Below are 11380 nucleotides of genomic sequence, written 5' to 3' on the forward strand. Positions count from 1 at the left end.
AGACAGACAGACAGACCGAAAGACAGATTCTGGTCGGGAAGATGGAAGTCAGTCAGCCCATTGGGGTCTCACTGGCAGATAGACGAACCTGTTTGTTTGTGATAGACAGAATGAGCTCGAACGACAACACCCTTTCACTTGGATTATGTTAAGAAGGCGCTGACAGCGCACTCCGGGTTTGCCCTGTGAGTTGGTGGCGGCTGAGACGGTGAGGACTTGATCGCGCCCAGGGAAGTAAGGATGGCAGATAGAGACTGAACGAATGGCCTTTGCCTGTTTGTGTCTCTCGAGTGTTAGCAGAGGATGATATGTTGGGGAATAAGAATGGTCAAGCTACCTCTGGTATATTATTTGCTCCGTTTCAGATGGCGCAGCTGATTTTGGGCGCATACGGCACGATCGCTAGAAGGGTGCAGAATGTCTCACAGCGAGAAAAAGAAAAAGAAAAAGTCTTGCTTCACACGACTTTGATGTGTCATGCAGCGTGGATTGGACTGGCTGCTGGTTGGCAGACTTGTGTCCGAGATCAGGAGCATCGTGATCTGATCACAGAAGTTGAAGATGTCACTTGTGGTCAATGACCGCGCAGACGGCGGTGAATCAAGCTCATGAGGCAAGAAAACGTGCCTTGCGGGCAGTGATGCCAGAGCGAGATGAGAAAGAAGCGGTCACAATAAAGTGTGTCTGTGGCTGATGCCACAGTAGTGGCAGTAAGGTCCGTCATCGTGGTCGTTACCTTCTTGGCAAAGAGAAGGGTGCATGGTGCTGTTCTGTTTGCTTGCTTGCTGTGTTGCTTGTGTTCCTTGGCCGTCTGGTCTCTCTCCAGGCTGTGTCGACTACGAGGTTAGTGTGGATGTGTGATGTAGAGTAACAAGATATCTCACCTCTGAGAAAGGAGATAGTACATGGGATTGGGTCCCGCGCCCGGCCAATGATTGACTCGACTGTCTGATCGAGTCAATCATCCGGGACCCAGAGTGCGCTGACAGCCTCTGAATGGCTCTGCCGTCTCAAGTCAAGGGAAACAGAAGCCAAATGAAGTAACAGGACAAACTGACGAGCAGATTTCTGAGGCCTTCCAGCGCAAGTAGATTCAAAAGCACAGGGATGACGTCTCTCGCCCCCATCAGATGGTCTGGACTAAAATGAACGTCAAGGTGAACAACAGGTCAACCAGACAAGGAATACAAAACAAGGCGAGACCCCCGCGATCAAGCCCTCCAGATCCATCTGAAGAGACGCATCCCTGTGGAGACGACATGATGAACCGCCAACATCATGTGTCTCTGTCTCAGTCAGTGATGGTCAAGGACTTTGGAAGACGATTGGAGTAAACGAACCTTGACGAAAGCAGGACAGAACTGTAGAAGTAACAGCAGCATTTGGGCAAGTTGACTGTGCGAACAATGTATCGAGAGTCGAATACTGCGACGTATACAGGGGAGCGCCCCGTCTTCGCTTCCGCACTCATGTAGTCGACTCAAAAAGGCGAGAAACTCGTGTCGAAGCGTCGGAAACGGTAGCAATGAAGTCCGTAAAGGAGACAACAGAGAGAACTCTAGATGTGAACCGATGCTGCACAGACATAGACTGGATCTCGCCAACGATGGGAGAGAGCCGGGCGTCTCTAACCCATCTCGCTCAAAATACTAAGACGGATGTCAGGACGCTGCTGAGAGAGTGCAAGTCCGTGATGAAAGCCTACCTAATTGTGTCCTGCAAAATAACCAACACCGGGATCGCCGAAACCAAGGGCGCAGACAGGAAGAAAGAATCTGTCACTGTCTTGCTCACGTTTGCCGCACAAAGCAGATACTGCAATAAGGGCAAGGTGCGACGCTTGGTCTCGGTCGAATGATCATCCATTCGAGACTCCGAGAAGAACTCCGGCGCAAATATGACGCGCTGCTCAGATCTCAATCTCGAAGCGTCATGACAGATGATCCGCGGAAACGCGTGAAAAAAAAAAAATATAAGCCTTTTCTGTCTCGCTACCCGGCCGAATCGGTGCGCCTAGTCAATCTCAAGTCCGGTACCATTGCCTGCCGCTCAGCAGAGGGCTGCTCCTCCTCTGGCTGCTACCACGAGAACCTGCGCGGCTCGGGCGCAGAGCCAGAATCGACAGCAGCAACCTCGTAAGACATCATCCGCGGCGAGACGACGGGGGTCGCAGCGAGTAGTAATCTATCCTGATGGACGGGGTAACCGCCTATGGACATCCACGAAAAGTTTCGACATGTGCGAATCGGCGAGATCCAGCCGCCAGAGACGCTATGAAAAGGACGCACGCTAGTCAACGCGGCGAACACGACACAAACAGCAGGACAAGCCTACTGCTGCGGAACGTCCGACGCGAGACGAGCGCGATCATCCTTCAAGCGCATTCTCTGACGCCTTCCGGGCCGAGCTCGACGCCGCTTTTTCGTGGCCTTGCCTTGGCCCGGCGCCTCCGATGAGGTGGAGCCTGCCTGCAGTGCCGGCTCCTGCTCCGCCGAGGCAGGCTGCGAGTCGACGGTGGCAGCGCCGACGTCGACCACAGCCTGGCACCCCTCGGCCGGGGAAACAGGAGACAGGGGTTCGGAGTCAACGCCGGCATCAGCGGCGGTCTCAGCTGTTGCTTCCTCGACCACCTGTGCTTCCGCCGGCGCTTCCCCGTGCGCCCCAGTCACCGGCAGGAGGCCAGCCGGCATCGACGAATTTTCAGCGACATGGCGACTGTGCTCGTCACCAGCCCCGGCCCCATCGATGCCGGCTTTGGTCACCGATGCGTCCTCGGCTTCCTCGGGATTGGCGACCAGCGCCTTTCCCTCCACCTCGGCAGGGACCACGGCCTGTGGAACAGAAAGCAGGTTACACTCTTCGGCCCATTCCACTTCGTCCGCCCAGGTCTCGAACCGTGGGTAAGTGGCGGCGAGCATAGAGTCGACCTCGGCAAGGAGGTCACACCCATGCTCGCCGCCGGGGGGCGTCGCCACGATCCGAGTGCTCTGGGTGAGTGGAGTCGGGGCGGCTGGCGGCTCCATCCCCTGCTGATCCTCGCCATCGAGGTTGTCGGCAGGTACGGGGGTGGATGGATTCGCAACCGGGCCCTCCTCTGCCGACTCCAACGGTTCCGGGATCGGCGAGACCAGCTCGACCGATTCCACGTGCTCCGCAGTAGCCGGTAGAGACTCTTCGTCCGCACCTGGCACGGACTGCTGTCCTGCCGGGATGGCGCGATGGCCGGAGCCTCGGCGGAGCGGTTGACAGCAGCGTCAATATCGTCGCCCGAGTACTTCGGAAGAGAGGCGGCAGGAGACGGCACCTGTGCGTCATCAGGATCTTCCTCTCCGGCCTCCTCGCCAGCAACCACCGGGGTCTCAGGAACACTGGGCACCGGAGACTCCGGGAGCGGGATCATGTCCCAGTCCGGAAGGTCGTCCTGGGACGAGTTCGGTGGCACTGGCGAGTGTGCATTGGCGTCGGCACCCTGTCCTGGGTCAACGCCTGTGGTGCCCGAACCACCCTCAGGTGGAAGAAGCATCGCGACGGCGACGCTGCCCCCGGCGGACCGGCCGTGTCTGTCCGTTGCCACGTCGGACTTCCTGCCATCCTCGGAGCCGGTTGCCCGTTCTCCCGAGTTTGACGGGTCATCCTTGGTGACCCCGGCAAGTCGCGGCTTTACCACACACGGAAGGTCACCATCGCTCATCGCCCGCGACCTCCACACGAAGGGTCCCGGGATTGTGACGATTTCGACCACGCCGTCGACAAAGTCCTCCGGGGTCCCCGGCCCCAGAGATTCCCAGAAGGCATCCAAGAATGCCTGCTCCTCGACTGGGGCTACTCGTGCAAGCACGACGGGTCCCTCCAGGTAGGCCTTGATGTCTGCAGCGAGGCGTCCCGCCAGTGTGTGAGCATTGACACGTTTTGCCAGGAGCCAGAGCAACACGCAGACCACCAATGCCACAACGACACGGTCCAGCGTCACGACAAGGTCCGGCGCTTCGGGCGATAGAGATGGGCCCTCGAGGAAGAGGTTGTCCTCCCCAAGGAAACCATACTCCTCCACCCCCAGCACGGGTTCCGCGTTGGGAAGCACCGGACCGTCGCCGACCACGGTGAGCGCCGTCTCCGCGGAGAACAGGACATATCCTGTCTCATTGCTGGGGACGAGGCCTGCCCATGGATCGGACGAGGGGCGCCGCTTGGCTGCGGTTGACACTTCCAGAGCCGCTCCGTAGAAACGTCAACGTAGAACGCAGGGCCGAAGGAGACCCGGATCGTCCGAGGCATCGACACGCGATGCCTCAGGAAGTCGACCGTGTCTCCGACGGAATCCGCGGCGTACTCCCTCGCAGCGACCATTGCCGTTGCGAAGTCGGCCTGGAGAAGGGGGTCAGTCAAACTTTTGCTTGGCCACCTCCGTCATTGCCGACAACCGGCTCAGGAGAGACCAGCCAAGGCCAACGATAAAGTACACCAGTGCAGATGGCAACATGGCGTACTAGTGGGAACTGAAGGGACACATACCTCTGGCAGTGGTTGCTAGCAGCTACGCTTTGTAGCGCCAAGGTTTAATAATTAAAAGTAAGTTGAGGAAGGAAAGAAGAGAAGAAGAAGAGAACAGGAGAAAAGAAGGAGAGAGAATTTATACTCTCGAGGAAGAGAAGACAGCGTGTGTGAGAGTGTGTGTGACTGTTCACAGATGTTCAGCGAAGAACTTAGCGGAAGAGTGCACTCATGTGCACATATGTGAACGCATTTCTGGAAATTCTGTGAATGGCCATTGCTGGATTTGGCCGAAGAAGTCCGCTGATTTCAGGCGGCTGTGAGAATCAAGGAATCAGAGCTGTGGATCGTGAGGATTGGCCACTGTCCAGACTACAAGCAGTCTTCACATATACATGAGCAGTCACTGTTCAGTGGTCTGAGTAGACTCCTTCATTGGTTCAAGATCACATGTCCAACGTGCAAAACCAACGATGCCGCCGCACGCAGTCGCACCAGGCCCATGCAATTGCGTGAAGTCCGTGTGAAGACAGTATTGTAAAGAACCAAATGACTCATTGGGCAATCAATTGGATTGTATTTTCCCAGCTAGGCATCATATCAGTTGCGTTAGTATAAACAAACCCTTAACGCCAACACATGAACCACATGACATGAGTGAAAAAGAATAGAAAAAAAAGGAGCAAACCGCTTGCAAACAAACAAAACAAGCCACCAAGTCCCTGAACCGTTTAATCGACATCCATCTGCTCCTCGACCCCGCCGTCCACCAGTAATCTGGCCTTCTTCTTCTGTCGCACCTTCTCCTCCCCAAGTACCTTTCCGGTAACCTTGGCGGCTTCGAGAGGAATGTTCCGCTCCTCCATGTCGCGAAGCTCCTTGCGAATGAGGTGCTCGCCCTCCGCAACCGTCTTCCGATCCTCCAGGCGCTGTTTCTCGCGTGCCAGCTTGCCCGCCAGCCGCCGCTTCGTGAATACTCGCTCCCGTCTCTGCCGGATTTCTTCCACCCGCTCCATGGCCTTGAGTGTCGCAGCAACCAGGTTGCGGTCGTACTTGACGGGCACGTTCCTGCGCTTGGCGAATTGCGACAACAGCAGGGACGAATCGACGATCATCTCCTTGCCATGCATGGCGCGATGGGTCTTGGTCCACTTCAACTTCCGGGGCTGTCGCTTCATCTTGAAGTTCTTGTGACATTTTGACCGGCAAAAGCGGAACATTTTGGCGTCATTGCGCACAAAGGTGATACCCTTGGAAGGGTATACCGGTCGTGAGCAAAAATGGCACGTTTCGACCCTGCATCGTGTGGTTAGACAAGGTTGATCAACAGATGTAGCACCTGGGGGGGGGTGTTGTAGAGGCCTACCTCATTTCTGCTTGTGTCGAAACTGTGCACCAAATACTTCAAAAGGGAACAATGAGGGTCGATGTTGACCTGTTGTTTGCATGCAAGAAGCTTGTCGTCAAAATTCGACCCGATAAACTTTCCATGTGGAGCGGCGACTAGAAGTCGCGCTAAACCAAAACCGGTAAGACGTCTATCAGCATTTTATCACTCCCGATCGAACCTCAACCTCCGCAGATCTTGAAATCACCGTGTGCGATTCTTTTCGTCCAACCTTCTGACACGATGGCTGCCTCTGCTGCACTGGTGGGCCTCGGGGTGGCCGCGGCTGCCTTTTTCGTGAGTTTACCGTCTCTTTTCCTGCGTTGCGGGGTTGCGCTTCGACTAACTCATCTCTTTGCAGGGCCGGGCGGGATGGATTGCGCTGCAGCGCTACCGTGGCGGCGTCAACAAAATGGGCCGGGCTTTCTACAAGGGGTGCGTTCGCATATGAATACTGCTGTACGCGGAACAGGCTGCTGACGGAATGAAATCCAGTGGCTTTGAGCCTCGCATGACTCGTCGGGAGGCTTCGCTGATTCTTGAACTATCGTGAGTACCAGCAACACTTCCGCGGGCCGGATCTCGTCTGTTACATCCTACTAACTGGCTACTGGTAGGGAGCGATCCCTGACCAAGGAGAAAGTGCGCAAGAACCACCGACAGCTCATGCTGCTCAATCACCCGGACCGAGGCGGCAGTCCGTATCTGGCCAGCAAGATCAATGAGGCCAAAGAACTTCTCGACAAAACCCTGTAGACAGGGTTGGTGCGCAGCGACTGTGTCTGTATATATGGTAGATTTGCGCTTGCATAGCAGGGCGTTTGGGTTTGTTTTAGGTTGGATGTTTGTTCCAGTGTCTATTATACTGACATCGCCACTCTTGGTTACGGGTAAGAGTCTTGTATATAGCGAGAATAATTCATCTCTGTGGAGGGCCTACGACTTTGGTGATCCGGTGCATGGATTGAAAGCAGACATGGCACTTCCACACGCGCTGCGCTGCCCCCAAATCACGTGAGTTGTGGCTTGAGTCAGTCCGGGAACTTGGGAGAAGAGAAGTTCCCTCTCGAACCAGTCCAACTGAAGCGCTATTATCCTTTGGCCATCTTTGTCCCCTTCTTTGTTTGTGTGGATTTGGAATCAACCTCGGCAATTAGTAATTATGTACTCGTATGTACTGTACTAGGTAATCCCAGACGAGAGTTTCCTCTTTCAAAGCTAAGGTATCATTCTAATGTTCTGATCGAGCGTTGGAAACCACTCTCGGACGGTTTGATTCGTCGTAGTCAATAAATAATGCATGGTCCTTTCGAGTCCGTCCGCGATTGAAGCGAAGAGGTAGCCGACTCTGCACTCCTTACTCCGTACTACTCGTACTTATTATTGTTGTTGCCTGAGGATCCAGGCCGTCAGATTGTTTCTTCCCGGTTCTTCCATGCTGGTTCAACGGCGACTGCTGTCCTGCTTTGGAGTTCGTATCTTGAGTCTTGAGGGATTTCACAATGGTCGGATGCTAGACAGGTCGTTGCTTCAATCCCAAACCAGAATCATAAAGTATACTAGGTACTATAAGTAGTAGTAGGCTGATAGAGACTGACGAGAACGATGGCTCAAATTTCGGACTTGGGATCATTAGATGGAAAATACTGTATTACCAATCCGGGTAAATAATGAAATAATCCTCTGCCTAACACTTAAGCGTTTACCTACATTCTGACGACGATCTACGGCAATCTAATAAATTACTACTGATACTGCTGGACCGCATACTGGGATGTCTTGACATTCATTGCAGTCTCCTAAAGAAGCCCACTAAATCCCACCCCTCGCCACTCTCTCAGCAAGTTGGATGGCGCTCGGCACTTGACTGCGGGAGCTCCGCCGGCTTGCTCAACCTTTAGCCTACTGTACAACTTTGTTGCGCCTTTGATATCAGCTGTCGCACTTCGACCCCGTGCTCCGCAGACCGCAGCTCAAAGTTGATCGAGGCCGTTCCCGCATTCAGATCAGCCCTGCCGCCGAAGATCCCCGGACAATATGGGCGGCGCGGGGGACGCTTCGCAGCGCGCGCTCGACGGGCCCCTCGCCATGCAGCAGAATTCGCCCCCTTTTGCCAGTAACCATGCCGTCGCAAATAGTAACGGTGTTGTGCCGCCGGGCTCATCGGGCTCCGGCCACGACGAGGGAAATGCCAACGCAGCGGTCACGGAGGGCCAGCGAAGGAGAATAGCAAGAGTATGAGTGAATTGACCCATGCGGTCGTCTGGATTTCGTGCTGGTCTGACGGGTTGCGTGCGCAGGCATGCGACATGTGTCGCAAAAAGAAAATCAAGTGCGATGGCAAAATGCCCAAGTGCTCCCACTGCATCAACTATAAAACCGATTGTGTCTTTACCCAGGTAGAGAAAAAACGCAATCCGCCCAAAGGGTACGGCCGCTGCAAATGTGCGTATATGTCTTGAATGGCTGATGTTGACACTGGGCAGGGCCAAATACATCGAAGGCCTGGAAAACCGCCTCGGAAGGATGGAGTCGCTACTGCGACTTTCAGGGTTGCTCTCGGAGGATGAAGGCGGGAACGCTCCGGACTTGTTGACTTTGGAACGGCGGCTGGCCGATCGGGCCGCTGCGAATAAAACTCAAGGGGTTCAGGGAACTACAAACGCGAGAAATCCTCCAAACGCGGCCGCGGCGCCGACAGCAGCAGCAGCAGCAGCATCCCCGCAGTCTACACCCCAGACGGAAATGCACACCGGTTCCAACACCTCGGGAAACTCCCCTACTGCGCCCCAAGAGAGAGGCCGGTCAAATGATGTGGAGATGATCTCAGATATGATGTGCTCGCTGGTGACAAACAGCTGCGGTGAAACTCGGTTCATAGGTACTTCTGTCAAAGGCTGGATGGCGAAATGTGAAATGCTCATAGTTGGTCCCAGGGTCCTCCTCCGGGTTCTCGATCTTCTCTCCGAGGGGCATTCAGTGGGTGAACGAGAAGACGGGTGATACTTCATTCCAGCAAATGGTTCAATCCGCGTGCATCGATGACGACAAGTGGATGGGCTGGAAGCCGGAGATCTACACGGATATCTTTGCTCGTCGTGTCTTCAAGCCGTTGCCTCCCAAGGATGAGGCCATGTCTCTTCTCCGAGACTACTTCAATCATTTCAATTGCTTGTTCCCTTTGTTCCATGAACCCACATTTATGCACCTGGCCGAGCGGCAGTACTCGCGTGATCCATACGAAGGATGCGGCTGGTGGGCGAGCTTGAACGTCGTGTTGGCATTCGCACATCGAATACGGATGTTGAACAACTTGGACCCCCATGAAGAAAACAAGATATCCTGGCTGTATATGAAGAACGCCTTGGCGGTCCTGACGGAACTTACCATGCGCAGCACGGATCTGATGAGTATTCAGGCCCTGGTAGGAATGGTACGTCGATCACGCGGCGTTTCCGTCCCTAAGTCACAGGCTGACAACTTGCCACAGGCGCTGTACATGCAAGGGACGCCGAATCCTCAGCCATCCTTTTTCCTGGCTGCTGCAGCCATTCGACTGTCGCACAGTGTCGGCCTTCATAAGCGCGGTGCGGGCTTTGGTCTCAATCCGGTGGAGATGGAGCAACGCCGGAGAGTGTTCTGGCTTGCTTATATTCTAGACAAAGAGTATGGCTATGGGCTTTGCGCAAATTTGGATGTCGTGACTGACTAGGTCGCAGTCTCTGTCTTCGCTCTGGCCGGCCACCGGTTCAAGATGACGACGATATGAACGTGGAGCTCCCGAGCGAGAACCCACCCGACAACGTCGGTAACATCCCGTTGTTGGATGGGAAAGGTACTCTCAATCTTTTCCGGCTGTTTTGTCGGTTCGCCATGATCCAAAGCAAAGTTTATAGACGCCTCTATTCGGCCAAGGCAGCCAAACAGTCCGATGGCGAGCTCTTGAATACCATCGGAGAATTGGACCAAGAGCTGGAGGAGTTCAAGAACAGTATCCCGATTGAATACCGTCCAGAGCATGAGATCAAAGTGCCTCATCCAGGTTTGGTTCTAAAAATTGTTCTGCTTCACTTCTCATATTACAACTGCGTGTCCACCATCCACCGCATGTCGGTCCACCATGGGTACTGGACAAATCGACTCTCGGACTACGCCATTCAAGGATTGAACCCCCGCCCGCTGAATCCGCGCGTATTCTCTTCGGCCAACATATGCGTGAGTGCAGCGAGAGCGTCAATAAACCTGCTTAAATATATCCCTCAAAGCACCTTTGGGTGTACTTGGTAAGCCTGAAAGAGCTCTCATTCCGTTTTGTCCCTCAACTAACCCGTCACTGCGAACAGGTTAATCCTCTATTACCCAGTTGCTGCCCATCTGACACTCTTCGCAAACATTATCCAAAATCCCCAGGATCCTCGTGCCCGTTCAGACATCAAGGCAATGAGCAATGTGGTGAATTTTTTGAACACGCTTCTGACCGATGAGGCGAGTGCAAATGTTAACCGCATGCTGACTGTCTGTTCGGAGTTTGTTCGAATCGCTACTGTAGCGGTCGAGAAGGCCGAGAAGGAGTCTCAAACTCGCCGCAAGCGAAGAATGGATTCCGAGCCGGCTGCAGGGTCAACCAACCAAGATGCCGATGCGACGGGGGCATCGAGGCCTTCTCCCAGCAGCCAACAACAGTCAGCTCAACAACGGCCTTCTGAACAACAACAGCAGCCACCACCGGCACAGCAACCGTCGGCTCCTTCTGCACCGTCGCAATTTCAAGAACAAGGACACTTAGCTCCCGAGCAAAATCGGGAATCATTATCACAGCCACCAGATGGCGTCGACACGACGATGTCGGACGCGCCTGGGCCCGATATGCGTGGCATGGCCGGGTTTACTCCGGATTTCCAGGGCGTTTTCGGCTCTACATCCAATCCACCCGAGTTCACCGGTCAAACATCCCTTCCCGGTTCTACTGCCGCCACTATGAATCCCTCTTTTGCGCACTCCAGTTCGTTCGTGCCGCAAGATCTATGGCAAATGCCCATGACCCTGGAATGGGACTGGGCGGAGATGTCTGGGTTTTTTCCCAACATGGATCAAACAGAGCTCTTTGATGGGTCACTGCCAACAGGTCCATGACGACGACCAATATCGCCAATTTCTTTTCCAACGAGCTACGACGCATCGAGGACGGAGTTTTGGGTGGTTTTTTCCAGTGATGACCGGTTGCCGTTGACCATGGGTATACTACTGGTCTTCTCTCAACTCACTTCTCCCATTTTGGTCCTGGTCTGACCGTTTCTTTTATTGTATATGTGCAGCATATACCGCTCATGCTTGTCAAGAGGCTTGCTGACAGTGGGTATGAGGTTTGGCGTTTACAGGGATTGTGCTTTCGTCTCCCTTCTCTTTGGGTAGTTGCAACATTACAGTGCTATGTACAGTAGCCCTAGTACATCAGAGGCATGTGATATAAAAGAATAGGCAAAGTTGATAGTACAAGAATCA

At 54.3% G+C, this 11380-nt stretch overlaps 6 protein-coding genes across 6 annotated transcripts; 3 read left to right on the plus strand and 3 right to left on the minus strand.

Annotated features, from left to right (window-relative positions):
* Window positions 1-574: 574 nt before the first annotated feature.
* VTN31DRAFT_3947 (uncharacterized protein) lies at window positions 575-907 on the minus strand (the record flags this gene model as incomplete). Its single annotated transcript, XM_069404280.1, has 2 exons — window positions 575-827; window positions 885-907. 2 exons carry the CDS (start codon window positions 905-907, stop codon window positions 575-577), a joined length of 276 nt encoding a protein of 91 aa, XP_069261270.1.
* A 1423-nt stretch (window positions 908-2330) lies between these two features.
* On the minus strand, window positions 2331-3023 carry VTN31DRAFT_3948 (uncharacterized protein; the record flags this gene model as incomplete). The annotated part of the gene is made up of 1 exon (XM_069404281.1): window positions 2331-3023. The coding sequence occupies one exon, from the start codon at window positions 3021-3023 to the stop codon at window positions 2331-2333; it is 693 nt and encodes a 230-aa protein (XP_069261271.1).
* A 375-nt stretch (window positions 3024-3398) lies between these two features.
* VTN31DRAFT_3949 (uncharacterized protein) lies at window positions 3399-4223 on the plus strand (the record flags this gene model as incomplete). Its single annotated transcript, XM_069404282.1, has 2 exons — window positions 3399-3853; window positions 3917-4223. 2 exons carry the CDS (start codon window positions 3399-3401, stop codon window positions 4221-4223), a joined length of 762 nt encoding a protein of 253 aa, XP_069261272.1.
* A 999-nt stretch (window positions 4224-5222) lies between these two features.
* On the minus strand, window positions 5223-5862 carry VTN31DRAFT_3950 (uncharacterized protein; the record flags this gene model as incomplete). The annotated part of the gene is made up of 2 exons (XM_069404284.1): window positions 5223-5787; window positions 5858-5862. 2 exons carry the CDS (start codon window positions 5860-5862, stop codon window positions 5223-5225), a joined length of 570 nt encoding a protein of 189 aa, XP_069261273.1.
* A 259-nt stretch (window positions 5863-6121) lies between these two features.
* On the plus strand, window positions 6122-6634 carry VTN31DRAFT_3951 (uncharacterized protein; the record flags this gene model as incomplete). Its single annotated transcript, XM_069404285.1, has 4 exons — window positions 6122-6175; window positions 6240-6313; window positions 6374-6427; window positions 6496-6634. 4 exons carry the CDS (start codon window positions 6122-6124, stop codon window positions 6632-6634), a joined length of 321 nt encoding a protein of 106 aa, XP_069261274.1.
* A 1281-nt stretch (window positions 6635-7915) lies between these two features.
* On the plus strand, window positions 7916-11011 carry VTN31DRAFT_3952 (uncharacterized protein; the record flags this gene model as incomplete). The annotated part of the gene is made up of 7 exons (XM_069404286.1): window positions 7916-8113; window positions 8179-8306; window positions 8365-8759; window positions 8815-9311; window positions 9369-9544; window positions 9598-10161; window positions 10222-11011. 7 exons carry the CDS (start codon window positions 7916-7918, stop codon window positions 11009-11011), a joined length of 2748 nt encoding a protein of 915 aa, XP_069261275.1.
* Window positions 11012-11380: the final 369 nt, after the last annotated feature.

Source organism: Thermomyces dupontii (genome assembly GCF_041956625.1).
Source record: "Thermomyces dupontii strain NRRL 2155 unplaced genomic scaffold VTN31scaffold_3, whole genome shotgun sequence".
Taxonomy (NCBI): domain Eukaryota; kingdom Fungi; phylum Ascomycota; class Eurotiomycetes; order Eurotiales; family Trichocomaceae; genus Thermomyces; species Thermomyces dupontii.